General features: G+C 41.9%; 1 protein-coding gene across 6 annotated transcripts in view; it reads left to right on the top strand.

Moving 5' to 3' along the window:
- The first annotated feature begins 7820 nt into the window (after nt 1-7820).
- pcloa (piccolo presynaptic cytomatrix protein a) overlaps nt 7821-22919 on the top strand; it is a 72826-nt gene continuing 57727 nt past the window's right edge. For 2 of the 6 annotated variants that reach the window (XM_074626097.1, XM_074626096.1), the window contains exons 1-3: nt 15672-16172; nt 18339-19554; nt 21376-22389. In XM_074626097.1, coding sequence (XP_074482198.1) covers nt 15937-16172; nt 18339-19554; nt 21376-22389 — 2466 coding nt within the window. In that variant the 5' untranslated portion in view covers nt 15672-15936. Of the gene's footprint in view, nt 8173-15671; nt 16173-18338; nt 19555-21375; nt 22390-22919 lie in introns of those variants that run through there. The other 4 variants (XM_074626093.1, XM_074626092.1, XM_074626095.1 and 1 more) reach the window with 3 other exon arrangements.

The following is a 22919-nucleotide window of genomic DNA, read 5'->3' as shown; positions in this document are numbered from 1 at the left end:
GGCCACAGGTGTCGCTGTTAAGAAGCATTTCTGAAAGTTACAAATAGTCCCTTTTAATGTTTGTAAATTAATTATCTTCAATAATATAAAAAAAAAAGTTAGAAGTTAGTGATTGGTCGAGAAGTATTGACCAATCACGTTCGAGCAGGCTTTGGTTGCATACAGGTAAACAATCCGTGTGGAGAGCAAAAGAAGCGGAACCGAAACACATTGGCCGAAATACAATCTGGGAACCCATCGGCTACCGTCTGACGATGATTTAGCTTTTTTATTGGCTTAAAATTAGTTTATAAACTGGCTACTTGTCGTCTCTCAACTCTATCGCCAGTCTCGCATCTCAAGTTGCTAGTCGGACTGTAAACAAAGCAGCGCACGGAAGGAAGAGGAAGTATTGGACAAGATATCCGGTGGTTAGAGGTAAGGCACATTTCTAATTTAATTTAATTTAATTTCTCATCTAATTGAGTTTTACACTCAGCTGTTGTTACTGCTCAAAAGATATTATCCTGCAATGAATATTTAAGGTAATTTACATTTTTTTCCACAACAGATATTTTTGTAGGAAAAAGCACAGGTGTTACTGATAAATTAACAGTTCAGTGTCCCAGTAAGCATGACAGTGTGATAGTGAGCCAGCTTATATGTATATTTAACATACCATGGTGTTTTTGAAAGTGCAAAGGTTTAAAATAGTAAATTAAAAGTTATGTTAATTCTGATAAGAAATTGTGTTATTGTTGTTATTCATGTAATATATCATTTTAAAGCTCTTTTTGTGCTCTTTATGCTGAAACTATCAACGGGCACATCAGATCAATATGAAGATAGTTATAAGGGCATTTGCAGAGGCATTCAGAATTTGCCCTATTGCAACGTTAGAGGTCAAAGGTCAAATTCAGTTGTCCTCAGTGTCATGAAAATGTGACTGGTAAATAGATTATAGTTTAAGCTTTCCAATGATATATAACTTAATATTGTGTGTAGGTCACTGTCTTTTACACTGGATCTAAGTGTAAAATGGGGAAAGAAAGATGGACAAATTTTAATGATGGAGGGATGAAAAAAGGAGTGATAGCACATTGAAAGCTACCATTGCTGCAATGCAATCATGTATTTTCCAACACTACGGACATAGACCTTTAAAAAAATCACCATGAGACTTGGTCCCTCCAAAGTGGCACGGCGGCCAAATTTTGGGGGACCTGGCTCATGGACTATATATGCACCATGGGATTTTTGATAGTATCATGGTATATTTAACATACCATGGTATTTTTTTACAGTACAATTGTATATTATAGTACCATGGTACATATACCATGATACATTTGACAGTACCAAGGTACTTGTACCATGCTGCATACCATAATGTACCATGGTGCATACCATGGGTACCGTGGTACTGTCCAGTACTGTCACCATGGTACATGGCTACTGTCAAAAATACCATGGTACAAGAGTACCATTGTAGTGCTAAACCTGTGCTTTTTTCTGCTGTGACATGTCAAAATATCTTCCATGATAAAAGGCCTATAAACTCAATTAATAAAGGGGAATGTGGCCTGCAGAGAATATGATGATTCACCACCAGAGGTCCCTGTTGTCTACCTGTCTTTCCCTGCTTGTCAAAGCCCATCAGAGCCCTGTGGTGGTGAGGTCTAAGTGGAAACTGAAACATCTTAACGTGCTGTAATATTTCTACAGAAATGTCTTCCTTTCACAGTCAATTACCCTTTCTCAGGAACTGCGTGCACGTCAGCTCAAGTGATTAGAGTGCTGCAATCATGTCCACTGCCCTCAAGTTTCACACATGTGTTATGAATTGGCTGGTCCTGTTACCATGGCGACTGTCCTTGAATGTCCTGTGTGTCTGTGTGAGTGTGTGTGTGTCTGTCTGTCTGAGGCTTAAAAATACACATTTTCAGCTGTAGAAAGGAGTTGTCTGGACCATTATGTTGGAGGGTTTTATCACTTTGTCCTTCACTGTCTAAAGCGCTCTCCTCCTCATCCTCTTCATCCTCTTTACCCGCTCCTCACAGCTACATCTCTGTTTGATAGGTTACAACATTTTTTTAATTTTTTTTTTTACAGCAGACTCATCTCAACAACAACTCCCAACATTATTATTAGGATAAATGCACATTCAGTATTTTAAATGCATTATTATAAAAAAAAGCAAACGGTATTAAATTGATTTCTATATTAATTCCAAATCAAATGTATTTATTTATGTTTATTTTTTTCCATCTCAATCTGAAGTGACTCAATCTGAATTTGATACAGTATTATCATTCTTGAGGGGAAAAATAAATTTGAGATTTTGACAATAAAGTCATAATATGAGAAAAAGGAGAAGGAAGTTTAAACCCACAATGATAGTTTATCCCGTTGTGAAAATGTTAGGACTTTAATCTCTCAATAGTCAGACTTTTTTCTTGAATTATGTCTTTATTCTCATAACATCACAACTTTTCCTCAAAATATTAAGAATTTATTTTGAAAATCTCTGAATTCTTCCCCAAATGTTGCCCTTAATACTCATTATAGATGCGCCATTTGAATTGTAATGTATCTGTGCATGATATAGAACAAAATTTAAGTTTTGAAAGACAGTATTCTCACAGGCTTGTTTTTAGAAATTGATCCTGATCAGATGACAGTCACATCAGTCCATTTTTATATCTCACTGTTTACAGTGTGTCATAGTGTGTATATGTGTGTGTGTGTGTGTGTGTGTGCTGGAGATTCAGACAGTGGAGAGAAAAGAAGGAAATTGATGTCTTCATGTCGCCTTCAGCTAAACATACATTATTTGATGGTGTGTGTACGTATATCTAAAGCTCCTCACGACTCTTGAAAGTAGACTCTATTCAGAAGCTCTGACTCATTCCTTCTTGCCCAGGAGCTAGCCCGAGGGATTGTGGGAAATCAAGTCTGTGGGCAAGCAGAGAGGAGGAGATTTAGGCCAGCGGCCGGATGACACAGCAGGCGGCTGAACTCTTTAGCTTCCTCTTTTTCTTCATTCTATATGAACATTTTTTTCTGCTTATCTTTCTGTGTTTCTCATCACTCTCCATCTGTCTTGTTTCACTTGACAGCTCTTGCTCATCACTCTCCTTTGAGCTGATGTTGAAACATCTGTAAAACTATATTTTATTTTCCCCCCATATACAGTTTAGCCGCCGTGAAAAGTGGTGACACATAAAGTTCATGTATACGTTCACGGAAGCTCACAGCTGTAGGCTTTGTATAGGTGTGCTACAAGGAACTGTCATGTGCATTGCACTAATCTTCAAGTGATCCCATAATTAGGTACCCAGCGTGTGAGTGGCAGCCGCCACAGAAACCATGGCAACGGAGCAGCTCTCCTTGAAGATCGATGACATTTTCCATCGAGACCGAACCCCACTGAGCCTCAACTTTGATCTCCAGGTGCAACTTTCCTCCTCACTGATTGCCTTCACCGGATCGGTAAGCATAATATATAGTGGTAAAAAAAAAAAATCTTACATTTTATAGACCAAAGGATCAACCAATTAATGTTAGTTGAAGCCCTATTAATACTGTGAAGGGTCTTCGTCTGAATATACCTGTATTCACCCTCATGTCTGAAACGCTTCGTTTTAGCGCCTGTCTCTTTAAGATCCCCTCCTGATAAAGCCCGGTCTGCTCTGATTGGCTTGATAGAAAAATTCAGACTAAAGTAAAAGCAGCCATGTTTACTTTTCATTTTCAAATCCTAATTACATAACCAAACGCTTTGTCTCTCTGCACATATATTCCTCGGGGGGGTTCCACTGTATATACAGTGCTCCTCTGGGAGTGCTGTTTCCAAGTCTGTTGTTAAGACGCCATGATTTATGGCCGTGATCCCGCCTCCTCAACACCGAGCTACAAGGTTGGGAGTCATAAACAGAGACACCCTTTTACACAGCAGCAGCAGCAGCAGCACAGCCGGGCACGTGTGCAGGAGAGGGATGATATAAAGGGACTCGCGCCACTTTGACCTCTCCATTCACTGATTGCTCGGGATTGATGAGGTGATCAATGACCTATTCCCGTCCGTCTCCGGAGAGAGAATACTGATTCACTCTGGGCTGCAGCAGCGTTCAAGGACTTCATCAGAAGGGCTGCCAAAGCTTTCTGGTGCAGAAGTCACCACAGTTATAAGCCAAGAAAAAATGATTTTATTAAAGCTGAGGCAGCATTTGGAAAATTCCCCCCAAGCTTTATAGAGACAGTGGAGTATTTTATGTAACCCCCTTGTTAACGTCATAATGTGTATTTGTATGTACGCGCACACTTTTGAGTTTTACCGTCAGTGTGACTCATCTGTGTTTAGCCCAACTCGAGGGACTTCCCTCTTCTCAGTGGCGTCACCGGCTATGACGCACTACCTTGACGACAGGTGTGTGTTGTCAATGATTCATGAGCTGCGGGGGTGTTTATGACTTGATGGGCATTCAAACACACATCACTTTGACATTATCTCTCATCTCCTTTCTTCTTTCTAAAAATGAGCTTCTTCTTTATTTTTGTCCCTAAAGGACGACTCGCAGTCCGCTCCCACTTGTGATGAATCAGCCCATTAGACCCCGGAGCAGCATTAGTTAAGATGTCAGCCAGCCGCTGTCACAATTCACTCAGATAAATGAATGTGGATTGTGAGAGTGAGAGTGGGTTGATACTAGTGAGTCATGCATTTGAAGGTTTTTCCCTCAAATGCCACATTTGTCCAAAGAAAAATAAATTGCAATTACCATGACGCATCAGGAGGGATGTTTGATAAAATACAACCTGAGACTAAAAAACACTTAGTTTAGATATTTATAGCAATTCAGCCCGGTCGCACAAAAAAGGCGTTTGAATGACACGATAATAAGGCGAGGCAAAAGCGTGTGGTAAGAACGCCGTTCTAGCTTTAGGCGTCTCATTTGTACGCCATGTCTGACGCTCAGAGCTAGTGACGTAGAATTAAAAAGCCAGAAAGACTTTCAACCAGGAGACCCGCTGTTTGTTTTGTAAGTTAAGTTAGTGACGTTTGTTTTACTTAGTTTACGTACTTATTTTAAGGCCATCCGTGACGGTTTTTCCTAAACCTAACTAAGTGTTTTTTGTTGGCCCCCTGCTGGTACTGCACTTTCATACACATAGTATAATATTCACGCCTCGGCAGGGACACTGACACGCTATCTTCTGGTGGACAGGCGGGTGACGGATCTGTTATGCGCTTTGGCGTAATATTTGGTTTGGCAATTACACAAACTAGCAATTATCAATTTATCATTTCTGAATTTTGTTAATACAACTCTGACAATCCACTGCACAAACATGTTTGGACTGATAGATATCCCACCCACCCATGACAATACCCCGAGGGCACTCCAAAAAAAGAAATACAAGTACAAAAATAAATATTAATAAATAAGTACACACAAATATACAAATAAAATAATCAAATTAATAATAAAAAATGAATAATTAATAAATGAATGAATAAATAAATAAATAAATAAATAAAATTATCATCAATTATCTTTTGAAGAGCAACATTAGTCTTTAGTTGCTGTTCAATAACTATATTGCTCGATTAAAGAATAATATGAGAATATTTCCATCGATTTAAAATGAAAGGAGTAGTTCGACATCTTAGGAAATACACGTAAACGAGTCAGATAAGAAGGTCGATGCTGCTCTTCACTCCACTCTGTCAATATCGATCTTTTCATTTAACTCTCTGCAAAAAAAAGCAAATAACCATATTTCCCAAAACGTTGGCTTATTCCGTTTAAAGCTAGGGGTTGGTAGTGTTCTCCAAAAACATGTTTTGTAATATTTGTCGACGCGCAGGTGGTGCAGTGGTTAGCAAGATTCTGGGTTCGATCCCTGATCTGGACAGGGGGCCCACTGGCTAAATCAAATATGCGGATCATAAAATCGTTGTGGTGACCCTTAACGGGAGCAGCCAAAAGACGAACATTTGTTGAAATTCTTATTACATACCAACAACAATCAATATCAATCATTTCAATGTAATGATTGCACGGCCCACCTGCTTGTCTACATACCTGCACGGAGTCTGCCCGTGCACTTATTGCTCGTCGTCGGAGTTTTTCACAAGCTGCTAGCTCGACAGCTGTGAGTACAAGCAATATAGCCAGGTTTGTTGTTTACGTTCATTATGATAAAAGTGGGGGAGTGTCTTTGGATGGAGGCCTGAGCAGACGGACACTCAGTGTTGGCGACTTTCTCACTAGATTTAGCAACTTTTGGAGCTATTGCTGATTGTTACTTCCACTGGAAAAGAGTTGGCAACACGGGGCTGTGATTTTCAGTTGGATCATTTTTAAAATAAAGCGTACTTCTGCTAGTTTCTCAACATTACTGACCCTAACCCACAAATATACTTTGAAGCTAATGTCCACTAATGAAGGCTTTCTGCTATTATAAACTCCGGTTTTAGGTGTAGTCTTTCTCCTTTGTTGCATGTGTGTTGTATTTCTTGCAGCAGCTTTTGTGGGATACACACAGTGGGAAAACCTTGTTAATTAGCATCGGCAGCCTCTCCGTTGAAGAGACAAAGAAAACGTCTGGTATACTCAGAGGAATTCCAGGGAACAAGACATCAGAGAAGTGACTCACTATCTGAGTGATCTCAGCGAGAAAAAGAGCGCCGAGCACAAACTGAGCACAAAGTGAAAACAGGGATGTCACTGCGGCAACTTCTAGATATATATAACTACGATTATAGATGTGTTTGTTCACCAATAGTATTTCCTTTTGCACCTTTCCTTGGCATTCTGCTGTTCCATCAATTAGCCACTGGACTAGTGGCTTTTGGAGACAGACTGTATAACCAGTAAATCCTATTAACAGTCCTGTTTCCAGCTCAAATCTCCTTCCCACGCCCTTCACCCATGCACCATAACAACCTTCTTGGAATAAATCTCACAGACACTGATTTCAGATCTGTTTCACAGTCCAAACATTTCAATCTTTGTCCTTCAAAGATACATTTTTAGGACTTCCTGACAGTGATTTTAGACTGACAGAAGAATTGAAGGCGAACACGATCCCTTATAGTGCTCCTTTTATAAATCCACCTCACTCGTGATGAGGAGATGCAGACGATGCGCAACCGAAACACTGTTAAGCCGCCAGATAGAAGCACGTAATGTGCGATTTAGCTTTCAGCACATGCTGGTGGTGTTTTACAGAGACAAACATTAATTAAAGGTTTTTGTCAGTTCGGCGCACACGTGTCTCCTTGACTCTGCGTTGCTGCTGCTGGTGCCCTTTTGTATTCGCGCTGCTGTGTGTGAAACAAAAGGGACTCGTACAACTCCGGCATTGTGTCGAGTCTCTGAATCCCGACGCCCTTTGTGTGTCTTCAGGGAGCGAAGGAACATGATTCACAGAGAATTAAGCTGGACGGAAACTGCCTCAAACATGCTAGGAGAAAGAAATACTGCAGAAAAATATTATAAGTTTTCCTGTACTGTTGCAGTTATGTCATCCACTTCCCTTGTTTGTGTTTACCGAACTCAACATATGGTGGTGTTGTGGCTCCTCAGAGCAGCTTTGGGGGGCGCTTGTGGCTGCTGTGAAGGAAAGTATTCTGAAAATGTAGTTTGGCAAGGGATGAATAATTAATTTGGGAGCTTTTTTTTCCTGCTTTGTTTGTTTTGTTGCTTCAGCCTGATTGCCAGTGAGTTAACTTGACCCAACTCAACTCCAGCAGAGAGTTACAGCAACACAGTGTGTACAAGAAAACAGCTTACAGTGCAGAGCAGTGTGTGATTGGCCTATCTCTCAGAAGAAAAGAGGATTAGAGGCACCTCTTATGTCCGTGCATGTCTCTGTGTCAGAGCTTGTGTGTGTGTTGGCAGCAGGTGCATGCCTACCCGTGTAGATGGTAAGATTGAGTGAAGGAAAGGAAGGGAGCCTCTGTGACTTTAAAGGTATTTTTAGTGTCACGCCGGAGAAGTTGGCGTTGAGGTGGGCGGTGCTAGGCACGTGCCACGTTGCTAATAGGGATGAGAACGGCTCAGTCCTAATATACCAGAAATTAAATATCACGTGCAAGTACGCCGTCACCCGGGAACTGCCTCACCTCATCACACACTGACTTCGTGGATACATACTCCTGCACATTAACACACAAAAGTAAAGGTATGTAACGCTTTTCTTGCTTGTCTTTTTGGAGAAGAAACTGCTTGTTTCTGGACAGAGAAGGGGATTGTGGAGGGAAGGTTCTAGTAGATTGTTTGAGACAAGAACTCAACGTTATCACTGAGGGAAAGAGCTGTTGTGGTACATATATGTCTAAAAGACATCATAGGTCTATAGTGGTGTCTTTGGTGAACTGTGTTATTGGGTAAACCTGCAACTGGTTGTGTTTTAGGAAGATATCGTTAAAGTTTTGCCACCCGTCTCTGCAGCAGAAGAAGTTGCCTTTGTTAGTGTCTTTGCCCCAGTACCCCAACTGAGTATTCAAATTTAATGACCACAGCGCAGTGTGTGTTATCTGGTTACCAGACTCAAGTTACATTGGCCAGGGCTGCACAGCACTAATACATCTCACATAAACGGTAAATGGCAAATATAAATGCAGTGGTGGAAAGTAACTGAGTACAACTACTGTGCTTTGAGTGCAGTTTTAAGGTACTTGTATTTTACTAAACTTCTACTGGACTATATTTCAGATGGAAATATTGTATTTTTCACTCTGCATTTATCCAACCCGGGCTCACAGGAAGTCGTATACGTAGCACAGTATTACCTGGATATTCTGCATGTCATGAGGACACATGTGTCATTTGTACGCCACGCAACAAAACTACAGTAAACGTCCGCAGGTTAGGTTTAGGCAACGAAACCACTCACTTATAGGTTTAGGAAAAACATCACGGTTGGGCTTAAAATAAGTATGTAAACTAAGTGAAATACATACAGAAACAACGTTACATAAGTATGGAAAACACGTCACAAAGTCACTAAAAACACCAGCATAACTTACAAAAACGAAACAAAACACTGGTCTCGAACACCGGGCTTAAAAGTTGTATGTTTGTTGGACCCATCCACCTTCCCTCCTGCCCTCCATAAGCAGTCTTTCTCGCTTCTTATTCTACGTCACTATAGCTCTGAGTGTAGCATACAGTATTTACGCGGATGCATTTATAATTGCAGTCACTACAGACTATACGGTGTATAACTGACATGCCAAAAGCAAGAAAGGCGTCCGTATTGCACCTTATCTTGCATTTATACCTAAGCCTTTTTGTGCGAACGGGCTGATTTATCTGACAGCTGTAGTCGCTAGTTACATTGCACATAAAGATTTTACATTTAAAAAAACAAACAAACACGATACACTGAAAAAATACAATGCATTAATAATGATTTAGTGCTTCCCAACCTTTTTAGCTTGTGACCCCCTTACACGCTGTGATGTGTCAGTAACAATCTAATAATGTAACATATAATAATATATCAGTCACAGGGGTAACACATTTGCAGAAAGAGTACTTTTTTCATACTTTAAGTACATTTTGGTGATTTTGAATGCATCCTTTTTTAGAATCTGAATATTTCTTCGACCACGGGATACATTTCAATAACAGATAAAAATTCAATACGTTATTTACTCTAAAAACAGAAATGTGCTTAAAAGGCCCTGTTAGGATTGTACTATAGTGTGTGTGTGTGTGTGTGTGTGTGTGTGTGTGTGTGTGTGTGTGTGTGTGTGTGTGTGTGTGTGTGTGTGTGTGTGTGTGTGTGTGTGTGTGTGTGTGTGTGTGTGTGTGTGTGTGTGTGTGTGTGTGTGTGTGTGTGTGTGTGTGTGTGTGTGTGTGTGTGTATAAACTGCTGGGTTTGCACATGCCTCAGAGAGTGCTTGTCCCCAGGCCTGTGTTTGATGTTGTGTGTTTACACCTGTGTGTGTTTGTGTGTCTATCCGTCCGTCTGTCTGTCTGGGTGAATGTGTTTGCTTTGCATGACTGGATGCTTCAGTCGGTGTGTTTATGCGAGTGTGTGGTTGAGATACAGAGAGAGAGAGAGAGAGAGAGAGCATGCATGTACGAGCTGCTTCCGCCTGACAGCGTAGAGACAATCAGGCCATGCTTCAGCGATCAGTGGGAAGAAGGGGAGGAGCAGAGCAATCGCTACACTACCATCGTTTATCACTGGAGACAGAAACCAAGACTCACCTCTGCCTACGCATACACATACACTAAGATGAGGAGGAGGAGGAAGACTGAAAGGAAAGAGGGACACTATAAAAAAATGAGGCCTATCTATACATAGGAAAGCCGAGGAGATGAGGCAGAAATGAAGAAAATGTGGTCCTAAACGTGCAGATAAGGAAAGAGAAATGAGGACTGTTAGCTGGGAAACAAGCAAAGGATGGAAGGAAACAGTGAAGCTGGGGTTTGAACCCTGTAGGCCACAATACCAAGGTCAACATATTCATATAGGACCATTTTACCCCCTCTACTCTATTAAAGGGTGGTTAGCTAAAATGGTATGGTTAGCTTAGCTTAGCATTAAAGGTCACATATTGTAAAAAGTGAGATTTTCATGTCTTTTATATTATAAAGCAGGTTTAAGTGCTTTATAAATACTGTTAAACTATCAAAATATCAGTATACGGAGAAACACACAGCCTGTATTCAGAAACTGTGCATTTGCAATGAGCTGTCAGGATTTCTGTCCATTTGTGATGTCACAAATATACAATATTTACAGTTTTAAACGTAAACATTCTAAATGTGTCACAGTTTATTTCCTGTTGCAGTGTATGTAAATAACATCAGCTGACAGGAAGTAAACATGGACCCAAGCTGTTGCCTAGCAACACAATTCTGTTAAAATCCTGTTGAAATGCGCTAAAACGGAGCGTTTCAGACGGAGAGTGAATACAGGCATATTCAGACAGACAATACGAGGAAAATAAAGTTTTTTTGAACACTACAGCATGTAAACATGTTCTAGTAGAAACACAAAATACAAGTATGAACCTGAAAATGAGCATGATATGGGACCTTTAAGACTGGAAGAAGGGGGAAACAGTAAGTCTGGCTCTGTCGAAAGAATATCAAAGCTGCCTACAAGCACCTCTAAAACTCACTATTTAACATGTTATATTATATCTATTGGATGCTATACCTTATGTTGTAGTTGTACCGCAGGTTTTGTGCCATGCATTTTCTTGACAAGGTGCAGTAACTTCCTGCACGTAAACCCACGGAACGCCACAACATGTAGTTTTTTACACTGTTAGAGCTCATCACAACTTGTTTTTTGCAAGAAAAGCTAGAAATAGTCCAGCACATAAATGCTTGTCGATGGTTATCTTAGCTTAGCATAAACACTGGGAGAACAGGTATAGCCTGGATCTGTCCAAAGGAAATACGATTTTCCTACCACCACCACCACAAAACCTCACTAATTAACACATTACATCTTGTTTTTTTAATCTGTAGTAAAGTGTAAAAATTACATGTTTATCTGGAGGGGTTGTGTCAACCAAAGAGATGAAACTACGGTGTTTTTTTGACGACAGCCGCCATTTTGGACTGAAAACGCTTATTATATTCACAATATTTTGTTTATTGTATCGCAACACAGGCCATTTCGGTGGAATATGACAATGGAATAGAAATGTTTTACTTTTCTACGGCCCTTTTTAGGCGGACCTTTTACTTTAACATGCGGTTCAAACGATGATCCGTAGTGTCACATGGTCAATGTCAGAAGCTTTTCCATGTCGTAAAGGGGAAAAAAAGGGTGGAAACACATAAATACGTCTGTGTGCCCCTTCGGTATGGACGAGTCACCCGGTCCTCCTCTTCTGCACCCGTGCCCAGGTACTGAGGGCTCTGAGCCGGGTGCTGCATAGAGGACACGTCTGCCCCACAGCTCCACAGACAACACAGCAAATGAGCACTCGCTGTCATATTGCAACACATCAGCTTGATGCACAGCAGAGGCGACGTGTTTTAATATCCTACATCACTGGATCTGGTGACTGGCTGTGCATATTCTCAGTACAGTGGAGCTAAATATACTGTAGGCTTGTTCTGAAGTCATTTTCAGCATGTGGGCTGATGTAATGCAATTGTAGGGTATCACACTGCTTTCAGGTTCATATTGGTAACGCAACATATCGCAGCCTCTGTGTTGTCTTTTCATTAGTGAGCTTATACTCGTCTGATCACATGCAGGGTTCTCCAATGATAACACCAGCGATCATCACAAAAGGAGATAAAGAAATCCATTGTGATACCTGATTTCCCCACATGCTTTCTGCCAGCCTTCACTTGCACATTAACATATCTGAGACTATAAAAGAGGTTTAGATATAAAAATGAGAGATCCTGGAGCTGCCAACTGGAAAAAAAAGAACAAAGCATATGAGATATTATTCATGTTATGAGTCATCTGAAGACCTTCGCAGATGTTTTATCTGTGTTTCTGAATATTTTATAGTGGCAATTTCCCCCTAAAATTAGATACGGCGTTTTTGAATGACACTGCTTTGTGTCTCTGTGAACTGAATGACTAGTCCTGGATGGATAAAGATGAACTTCTTATACATAAAGCCTGGGAAAGCATTGTTCTCATCCTGGGATATCACAAGTATGTGGAGGTGTGTGTGTGTGTGTGTGTGTGTGTTCATACAGTAAGCCTTTCGCTAGAGCCCCAGATACTTGACCCACAAACAATATTTACAACTCTTCTTTTTACTTTTTCTACCTTAAAGGGGACATGTCATGAAAAACTCACTTTTTCAGTGCTTGTGCACGTACAGTTGGGTATCTGGAGTGCCTACCAACCACAAACTGTGAAATAAGACAGCCCAGTCAGTCTTTTTTGTGTGCTGCCTGGATCAGAAAACATGATGACTTTTTCTGGAGCGGGTCTTAAAGAGACAGGCGGAGCGTTTCAGACAAAGGGTGAATACAGAATACTTGTAAACCCTCCCGATTATCTCGGGAGACTCGTTGCCCTCTCACGGTTTCCTCCCGGTGTCATAAGTCTCCCATATTTCTCCCAATTTATGGCAAATGTTCACACCTTTTTTTTTTCTTTTTGTTATCTTCAACCTGTGGCACTGTACAGCGTGTATAAGCCCTACTGTTTCCACCCGGACAACAATAAAGCTACACCTAGTGTTGTTTACTGGCAGAAGAGAAAGCTGCTCGCGACATTGTAGTTCGATTTGAGCTGCGCTCGCTTCACATCACAACGCGCCAGAAGTGCCAGAAGTTGGGCTTTGCTCAACGCAGCGAAAAGCCGGCGTGGCGTGGCTTAAGCCATTGGAAATAATGGATTTGAGAGCGCAGCGGTGCTGTTGTCGGGTTGTGTCTGAAAGTGCCTTCAGTGAGTGAGAGACAGAGAGAGAAATGGAGAAATACTCAAGCAGGGTCAAAAAATGAATAAATGAATAAGAACAGATAAATATTAGTTTATGCCAGAGGGGTGAATTATTCTGTGTTATTTCCTGAAAATTAAAAGTTTTTAGGGTTAAAAAAATGCTGTTGCGGTGCACTTCATATTTTGATGTTTTCATGTCATCAGAATGGAGGAATCAAAGTCTCTGAAACTCAAATTTTTCTGATTTGATTTCGAAATCCTCCCTATTTTTGAGGTGTCAAGGTTGGCAAGTATGGAATACAGGTATATTCAGAGAGACAGTATGCGAAAAATAATGTGTTGAACAATAAACCATGTAAACATGTAGTATTAGAAACCCAAAATACAAGTATGAACCTGAAAATGAGCATAATATGACCCCTTTAAATCATAACAAAGGACTTCAAAAAAAGACAAAGCATCAATGATCCCACCTGTCCTTTAATATGTCCCACTCTGCCTCGACTCTTTAAACAATAAAACCCAGACACATTTAGCTGTGTAAGTCCCCTTTAAAAACATCTTTTCCTCCTGCTGATGTCTTCTGATCACCTGTCAGAGGCGGCGCATGCGCAGTGAGCAGGAGAGAGAAGAGAATGTGCGTCAAGATCACCGCTGTTACGTAGACATGAACAGGAAGCAATGCAAGCTTGGTTTCAATATAAAAGCCCTAAAATGTTATATTATAGAGGTTACAATGAATGAAACGCTAGGGTGGTGGAGCAAAAATAGATTTTTTCTTTTACAACTTTATTTATAAGTTTTTCAACAAAGTTACACAAATTCTAACAAACTCAAAAACCCTCCCTCGGACACCCAAAAAGTAAAGAAAATGGAGGAAATAGCAACAAATAAGTGAACGAATAGATGAATTTTAATTAAAACAGTAATAATAATAATAATATTAATAATAATTTGTATTTATTTTTATTTATTTATTTATTTGCACATATATAAAACTGCACAAAATCCAGTCAATGAAGGAGAGGTCAACACTGTAACAAAAAAGGAAGAAAGTCTAAAACTAACATCATTTTAAAAATACAACAAAAGTTGCAGAAAAACCTAACCAAACAGGGGAAAACAATCCAATAAAAACAATGAAATACATACGAAAAACAGTACAGAAGAAAAGAAAATATATCTAAACATATCAAAAGATAATTAGACATCATTAATTAAATGTGATGATAATTTCCTTTTAAAATGTTCTAATAAAATAGTAGTGAATAATAATAATAAAAAAAAAACTATGTAAATAAAGGGACTTGGTTTGTTGTTGCAATTAGAACCACCAGTAATCTATCACAAAAGTATACATGTGAAGTGACGGGGCTCCGCAGCGAGAAATGTTATCGTCTCTGACCGGGTGCCGTTGTCTCCCTCCCACCCGGGAAAAGCCAACACTAGGATCAGCATTGATTCATGGAGAGACCTTCGTCTGGTCAGCTAACATTACTGCCAAGCAGGTGAAATATAGAGTGATATTGTGGTTTTAGCTGACGTGTGTCGCCTCTCTGTTTTGAGCGATGCTCGTTCATGTCTATGTAGAGCGAGCACAAGCGCGAGCCCGACGCTGACTTTTGTTGACTTAACAGCCACAGGTGTCGCTGTTAACAAGCATTTCTGAAAGTTACAAATAGTCCCTTTAATAATAATACAATTTTAGTGAGTAATAATTCAAAAAAACTATGTAAACAAAGGGACTTGGTTTGTTTTTACAATTAGAACCAGTAATCTATTACAAAAGTATACACATATATAGTATATTTAAAAAAAAAAAAAGGATTATTTAAGTGAAGCTTTAGATTTATATGGCCTATTGTTTGTGTGGTAGCAGGCTATATTGTATAATGTGTATTGTAAGTATTAATATTAATTAATATTAATAATAACATTGATTTTATCAATATTGTAAGTGTAAGCATTACTATTTAAATGTTTCGTTTAATTGCACGTCATGCATTTCAGCTATTTGTACAAAACTGACTAATTAACATAAATGCCAATTAATTTGGATTTTATTTTAGTAATATTAAAGAAAAATTGATTATTTAAGTGAAGCTTTAGATTTATATGGCCTATTCCTTGTGTGGTAGCAGGCTATAGTGTATAATGTATATCATTTTAATTTTTCTGTTAATTGCACGTCATGTACATATATTTGTACAAAATTGACTAATTAACATAAATGCCAATTAACTCGGATTTTATTTTGTAAAAACGTACCGGAAACCACCTTGTGTGACTGAGAGTGGATAGTAAAAGACGGAGGACCCCCTCACAGAGAAAAACTGTGGTAACTGTGGTGTGCAGCTGCAGAGATGCGCGACACAGAAAAACAAGGAGAAATGAGAGAGGAAATGGAGGGACAGCACAGGGAAGGACATTAACCACATATCTTGAGATGCTCCGAGACACCGAGGGACACCGTGTTCGCTGCGCACTTTGGACATAAAAAGACGCGGATTGATCCGAACGCGGAGAGGAGGAGACGGTGGACGGGAGGGGTTCATCATGGGGAACGAAGCGAGCCTGGAAGGAGAAGGAGCAGAAGGAGCAGGGCCGCTGTCTGGAGGACTACCAGAGGGGCTGGCACCCGACGGGAAGGGCGGCTTCGTCCGGGTCCCCGGTGGGACTCCGGTGGACCTGAGTGAACTCAGCGAGGAGCAGAGGAGGCAGCTCGCCTCCATGTCAAGGGCGCAAAGCAGCAGGCAGCAGCAGCAGCCTGGAGGCGCAGCAGCTGCACGAAGGCAGGATGCTTTTTATAAAAAAAAATTTTTTATACCAGTATCTTTTTTATTATTTTTTATTATTGATGCACTTAAAATATCCACACTGATAGAGGAATGGATGTGTTGTGTGATCAGCATCATTTGGAAGAAGGAGGCTTTTTTTTTCCTTTTCTTTTTTTTTTATACCAGCATCTTTTTTTTAATTATTATTATTATTATTGATGCACTTAAAATATCCATGTGAGAGAGGAATGGATGTGTTGTTGTGTGAAGCATCATTTGGGAAGAAGGATGCTGTGTTCACGCCCATTTTTGATCCTCCCAACCGCACCAAGAAATGAATCTATTCTTAGAGCCCCTCTGTAATGGGTTATCATTAACATCTAATAATGTGCATAACAGAAAGAAAATATAATACAGCTCTAACATTGTCTGGGCATCTGCTGTTTTTTTTACATGAGTACACAAAATGTCCTTTTATCTGCTCCCTATATGATGATTTTCTAAGATGTAATGTGTGGAATTTAGTCTGAAAATGGTGAATGGTTTGACTCTTGTGTGAGATCACAGAGTAAGGAGACACACCTCCTGTATTTGTGCGAAATTTTCGAAATGCCTGCTGGGTAGGGAAAATCTGGTCGTGCCCAGTGTTTTTTTTTTTTTTTTTTTTATCTCAGAGTGATGCTTTAACACCAAACCTTTATTATCAGCTGTGTATCCACCTCTATAATAATATTCCCAATTAGATCTTTTTTAGCCGGATTAGAGTTTAATCAGTTGTGTGGGAAAATACTGTAGAGGAGGATGTAGAAAGCTGCCAATGAAAACAATAAATGTTACTCATATAATAGTGAAATATTCCTGATAAAATTGCATATGCATGTGCTGCTAATTGGCTCCAATTTGGGGGGAGAAATGTTATTTATATCTTAAGCTAGAGATGAGGGGGAGGGGTGCATCAATATTAATATGACTATAAATAGAACAGCAGCGTTAATGTCATCACTGTAGGCTTCCCTCCTGCTGCTTTCTGATTTTTTTTTTGCATGTATTTAAAAGTGGGATTTGCCCTTCTGTGTGTTTGCGTGGGTTTTCTCCAGGTTACTCAGGTTTCCTCCCACAGTCCCACAACACATCCAGGTTAGGTTTAATTGTTGACTCTAAATTCCCCCGTAGGTGTGAATGCGAGCACGTCTGTCTCCATGTGTCAGCCCTGTGATAGTCTGGAGATCTGGGATCGGTTCCTAGACCCTGAATAGGATAAGCGGTTGCAGATAATGGATGGATAAAAGTAAAAGGATTTCATTTTCTGTCGTTGAGGCATCCTTGTTGGAGTCTGGTCGCTGTCCGTGGTGCTGAAATACACGCTGCAGTGGATTGGCCATTGCAACATCACTACTTAACAATGTTTGCCAGGCTCCTACCATGCAAAGTCTTGTATTACTCAGTGCACACTGTAAAAAATAAATAATCAAATGCTGTATTCATTACAGCATTAAACTTTATTGCCTGGTAATGTAATTTATTTCAGACCAAATGGCAGCAGCAGGGACTTTCAAAACAGCAGCCCTAAGAATCCACTAGTCTGTTTTTTGCATACACGCATCGTCATACAATAACAAAGCCCGTTAGGCCATTGATGCATTTCTCTAAGCATCCCCCTGACTTTCACGCTTGTGCTTAGCAGTGTGCGTAGGTTGTGTACGTTGCACTCTCAGCCTGAGCTAACAAAGATGTCTCAGCTTACCCCGGCGGAGGCGAGCATTTCCCTTTTCTATCTCTACGATCTACACTCTGTGTCATTCAGCGGCATTCACTTCCCTGTCAGCTTTACCCCGGGGCTGCTATAGCTACACATTCTGTGTTCGCTGATGTGTTGAAAGGGGCCTGAGATTAACAAAGAGCTAGTTCTATGGTCTTAACTTAGCACTGTGAAGCTACAGCAGAGGCAGAGGAGTTAGTAAACATCCTACGCAATATTGTTTGAGATGGAATAACAGTATTGGAAAGGGATAATGGTTTTCATTACTCTCATTAATAGTTGGGTCTGTTGTTTTTATTTTGGCACTGGGTCAGCTGAGAGTCGGTGTGGACTTTTAAAATGTTCTCACTTGGCCAAAGTAAACGCAAATCAACAATAAAAGAAGTGTTAACAAAATCATCTCTGTTTATTCTGTTTTTCAGACCATCAGTATCTGATACCCACCAGCGGTCCCAGCAGGTAGGGGCCTCCAGGGGCCCTACAGGTCTCAGTAAGAGTCGCACTGTAGACGCCTTCAACCAGGGTCCTCCTGGCAAGCTCACGCCGGGCCGCAGCCCCTCGTCACTCAGCCTTTTCGAATCCAGATTCCGGCAGGAGCCAAAAGACCCAGAGACCAAGTCATCCGGCATGTTTGGCTCCAGCTTCCTCAGCGGGGCCAACCCGCTCAGCGCCATGACCTCCTCCGTCTCCTCCTCCATCTCCTCCATGGGCGACAACGTCAACATCCCCAAGTTTGGACTCTTTGGGGACGAGGAGGAGGGAGACGGAGCTGCAACACCTGAGTCCAAGCAGGGAGGAAAGTCACCGGGCAAGGGCCCTCAGCAAGGGCCGGGTCCAAAGGGGCCACAACAGGGAGGACCTCAGAAACAGGGTCAGGGCCCTCCTGGACAGGGGCCAAAGCCAGGGCAAGGACCCCCTGGGCAGGGACCCAGGCAGGGTCAGGGACCACCAGGCCAGGGACCCAAATCAGGCCAGGGTCCTCCTGGTCAAGGACCTCCTGGGCAGGGACCCAGGCAAGGTCAGGGTCCACCAGGCCAGGGGCCCAAACCCGGCCAAGGTCCTCCTGGCCAAGGACCTCCTGGGCAGGGACCCAGGCAAGGACAGGGACCACCAGGCCAGGGTCCTCCTGGTCAAGGACCTCCTGGGCAGGGACCCAGGCAAGGACAGGGACCACCAGGCCAGGGTCCTCCTGGTCAAGGACCCCCTGGGCAGGCCCCCAGACAAGGACAGGGACCACCAGGCCAGGGGCCCAAACCCGGCCAGGGTCCTCCTGGCCAAGGACCCCCTGGGCAGGCCCCCAGGCAAGGTCAGGGTCCACCAGGCCAAGCACCCCCAGGGCAACAGGCCCCCAAACCAGGTCAAGGACAACCAGGTCAAGGCGCCAAACAGGGTGGCCCTCCCCAGCAACAAGGACCTGGGAAGCCTGGACCCAAACAGCAAGGGCCACCAGGCCCCGGGGCTCATCCTGGAGGGCCTCCTGGTCAGCAGGGGGCTGGAAAGCCTGGAGGTGGACTCTGTCCACTCTGTAAGACCACCCAGCTGAATATTGGGTCTAAGGACCCGCCTAATTACGATAACTGTACTGAGTGTAAGAACCAGGTCTGCAGCCTCTGTGGGTTCAGCCCCCCAGACTCAGCGGTAAGACACTGATTACTTTATTTTCTTTTTCTTCAATACGTTCCTGTAATGACTTACATTGATGTAAACATTTTGTATGTGTAGCTGTCAGTTTTCCAAATGATAAATATCAAATGGTAAAACACATTTCCAGTCTAATGCCGGGTATACTGGCATTTATCTAATAATACTCAAGACCGTCCATATTATTGATGGCAGGGGATGGGAAAGGTCACACATTATTCAATTGTCTGTGTGTGAAATCTCAAAGTTATCCATTCAGTTTGCTCCACATTACACTGCACAAATGTAATCCTAAAAGATGATTTACTATTCAGACTAAAATATAGTTTTTCTTGCAAAAAAGTCAGAGTTTAATCAACATCATAAAATCACTTTGTGATTAGAGAGCTGCAACAATTAATGGATTAATCGTTTAGTTGTAAGTTATTAAATTAATCTGCAAATCAGGTTGAGTCATTTTTAAGAAAAGAAAAAAAATTCTCTGATTCCAGCTTCTTAAATGTGAATATACATTTGTCATCTTGGGCTTTGACGAACACTGATAAACATTTTTCACCATTTTCTGACATTTTATAGACAAAACAACTAATCGATTAATCAAGAAAATAATTGACAGGTTAATCAACAATGGAAATAATCGTTAGTTGCAGCACTAGTTGTGATACAGAGAGAGGAAATACTCAAAAAACAATAGAAATGATTGAAGATTGGCATGTTTCAAATGAATAAAACAAATAAGATTTCAACAATCAAAACCAAACAATAAATGACGAAGGGAGTGCATCTCGTAAGAGGGGATCATTATTTGAGGAACAGAGGGACCATATGGGCTCAGGAAATGTTGATCAAGGTGACTCATGTCATGGCCACAGGAAGATAGCATGCCAGCCGGTGAGGACACTCGGTCATACATGGACGGTAAACGCTGTTGGCGCCGTGATCACAGCACAGCGGAGTGACGGGTTCCTTCTGCTTGAGCCTCTTCTTGGGATTTATTATTATGCAGGTCAAAGTTGGAGTCATGTCTTTAGCCAATCAATCACGTCAGGAGGTCTTTGATTTTGAATTCAAAATAATGTCTCTACACATATAATGCTGTGTGCAGTTACAGTACGCAAAAATACACACATTGTTCTGTTCTAGATAGTGATCAGATTGTCAACATTGGACCTTTTAAAGTCTGTGGTTTGCACACAGTGGTAACTGAGATACCCTGTACACTAAACAAAGAGGACTGTGGTGTAGCCAGGCGTTTTCTGGGAGCAGGTGTTGAGATATACTGTATGGTCAGAACAGAGACAATGAAATGCAACTGTTTATAATGGGCTAACATTGACAGTACCTCATGAACACATGAAAGAACAAACATCATTGATACATGAATAGTATTTGCCTTTTTATGCTAACAGTTTGTTGGAAATATTCCTCTGGTTTAGAGACTTTGTGTTGTTGCTAAATTGAAACAATTATGCGTACAAATAACAGGATTTTATTCTAATTTAGTTAGAAAATAAAGTCTTTTTTTTAAATGTACTTATTAGTATTTATGTAACTGTTGCCAGATTTGAATAAGCTAATTATAAGAAGCAATTTGGCGAGGGAAAACAGGATTCATCATCATTTGAAACACTAATTAGTGGACACGTCTGTGAATTTGTCTTTGTTTTTTAAGCTAAACAAAATGGTTATTTTAGGGGTTTAATTGGTTATGCTTGCCTGTGTATATCCTGTAATTACACAGGCCATTGATGTCTGTGCTCATAACAGTATGGGAATTAGTTCCAGTCAGATCTAACCCTGGTTTTGTTTCATGTACAGGGTAAAGAGTGGCTATGTCTGAACTGCCAGATGCAGCGAGCGATGGGAGGTATGGATCCCCCCGGCATGACGAAGCCCAAACAAGGCTCGGCCCCGCCCTCGCCCCAGAGACAGGCGCCCGGCAAGCCTGGCAAGCTGCTGATAAAGCAGCAGAGTACCACCGACCCAGGGTTAACGCCGCCAACCACGCCGAGGCAGAAATCCCCAGGTTCGACCTCTCCTGGGCCGCTTTCCCCCGGCTCCTCATTGGGAGGATCCCCCAAAATCGACCCCAAGACAGGCCGCCCCATTCAGCCAAAGTCCAGTCCTCAGCAGTCTCCGGCTAAACCCAAACAGGAGTCCAGCTTTTTTGGGGGATTTGGGGGAGGTATCAGTCTGGGAGGCTTGACGGACTCGGCCAAACCTGCTGCGGGCGAGTCCGTTACGGGAAAACTGTTCGGCGGGTTCGGCGGTTTGATGGAATCGTCGAAGCCTCAAGCGCAGACCGCGCCGAAGCAGGAGGAGTCAGTGGCGGGGAAGTTGTTTGGAGGTTTTGGAGGGTTGACAGAATCGGCGAAATCTCCCGCCTCTGCTTCTCAGATGTTCAGCTTTGGATCGTCACTCTTGAGTTCGGCCACCAATCTTGTCTCCGGGGAGGATGAGAAGGCAGCGGGTTCTCCACCCGGGTTCCCTCTGGATTCTGACCCCGGCTCGCCACCTGAGTCACCCTTCTCTCCTCCTGGGTCTCCTCCTGATTCGGACTCTGCTCCCGACACCCCACCTGCTAGGTCCAAGAAACCCCCCAGAACCCTTTCTGTGGAGCAGGACGAGAAGACGCCGGCGGCCAAACCTGCACCTGCACCTGCACCTGCACCTGCACCTGCCTCAGCCTCAACAACCAAGGGAAGCTGCCCTCTCTGTAATGTGGAGCTGAACGTCGGCTCGGCAGACACGCCCAACTACAGCTTCTGCACCGAGTGCAAGAAGACAGTTTGCAATCTTTGTGGATTTAATCCGACTCCCCATTTAGGCGAGGTAAGAACTACAGTTTTCTTATAAGCCCCTACAGCGTCCTGTGCTTTCAACACACTGCACCTACCAGTAATTTATGCAATCTGTCGTGTATAAATAGAACGCAAACATCCGCTAGATGTTTCATTGAAATAGGTCACTGTAAAGATACCATCAGGAGTTTGCAGCTCTGCGTTTTTCCCCCACCAGCATCTTGCAAAGGAGGATGGCAAGTTATTAGTAGTACATTAGTTTAACCCCAAATAGACTGTAATGGCACACAGTTGACCACCGAATGAGTGGATGTGGTCAGATTATGCTGCATTTTAAAACACCGGCCTCACTACGATCAAGCTTTCTTTAGTGGAGAGGTCGGCCAGAGAGATAAATTGGGTTGTTTAAATGGACGTCTCATCGTCAAAGAGCACTTGAAACAATTGACACTTGACTCTGAAACTGAATACGCAGCACATGTGTGCGTACAGTAAGCTATGTTTGTTTGTGTGAACATGTCTGCGTGTTCTAGTTTGGCCCTAATGCACAAATTTCTTTCA

The sequence above is a fragment of the Sebastes fasciatus genome, chromosome 23, assembly GCF_043250625.1.
Source record: "Sebastes fasciatus isolate fSebFas1 chromosome 23, fSebFas1.pri, whole genome shotgun sequence".
NCBI lineage: Eukaryota > Metazoa > Chordata > Actinopteri > Perciformes > Sebastidae > Sebastes > Sebastes fasciatus.
This window is presented reverse-complemented; position numbering and strand designations above follow the sequence as displayed.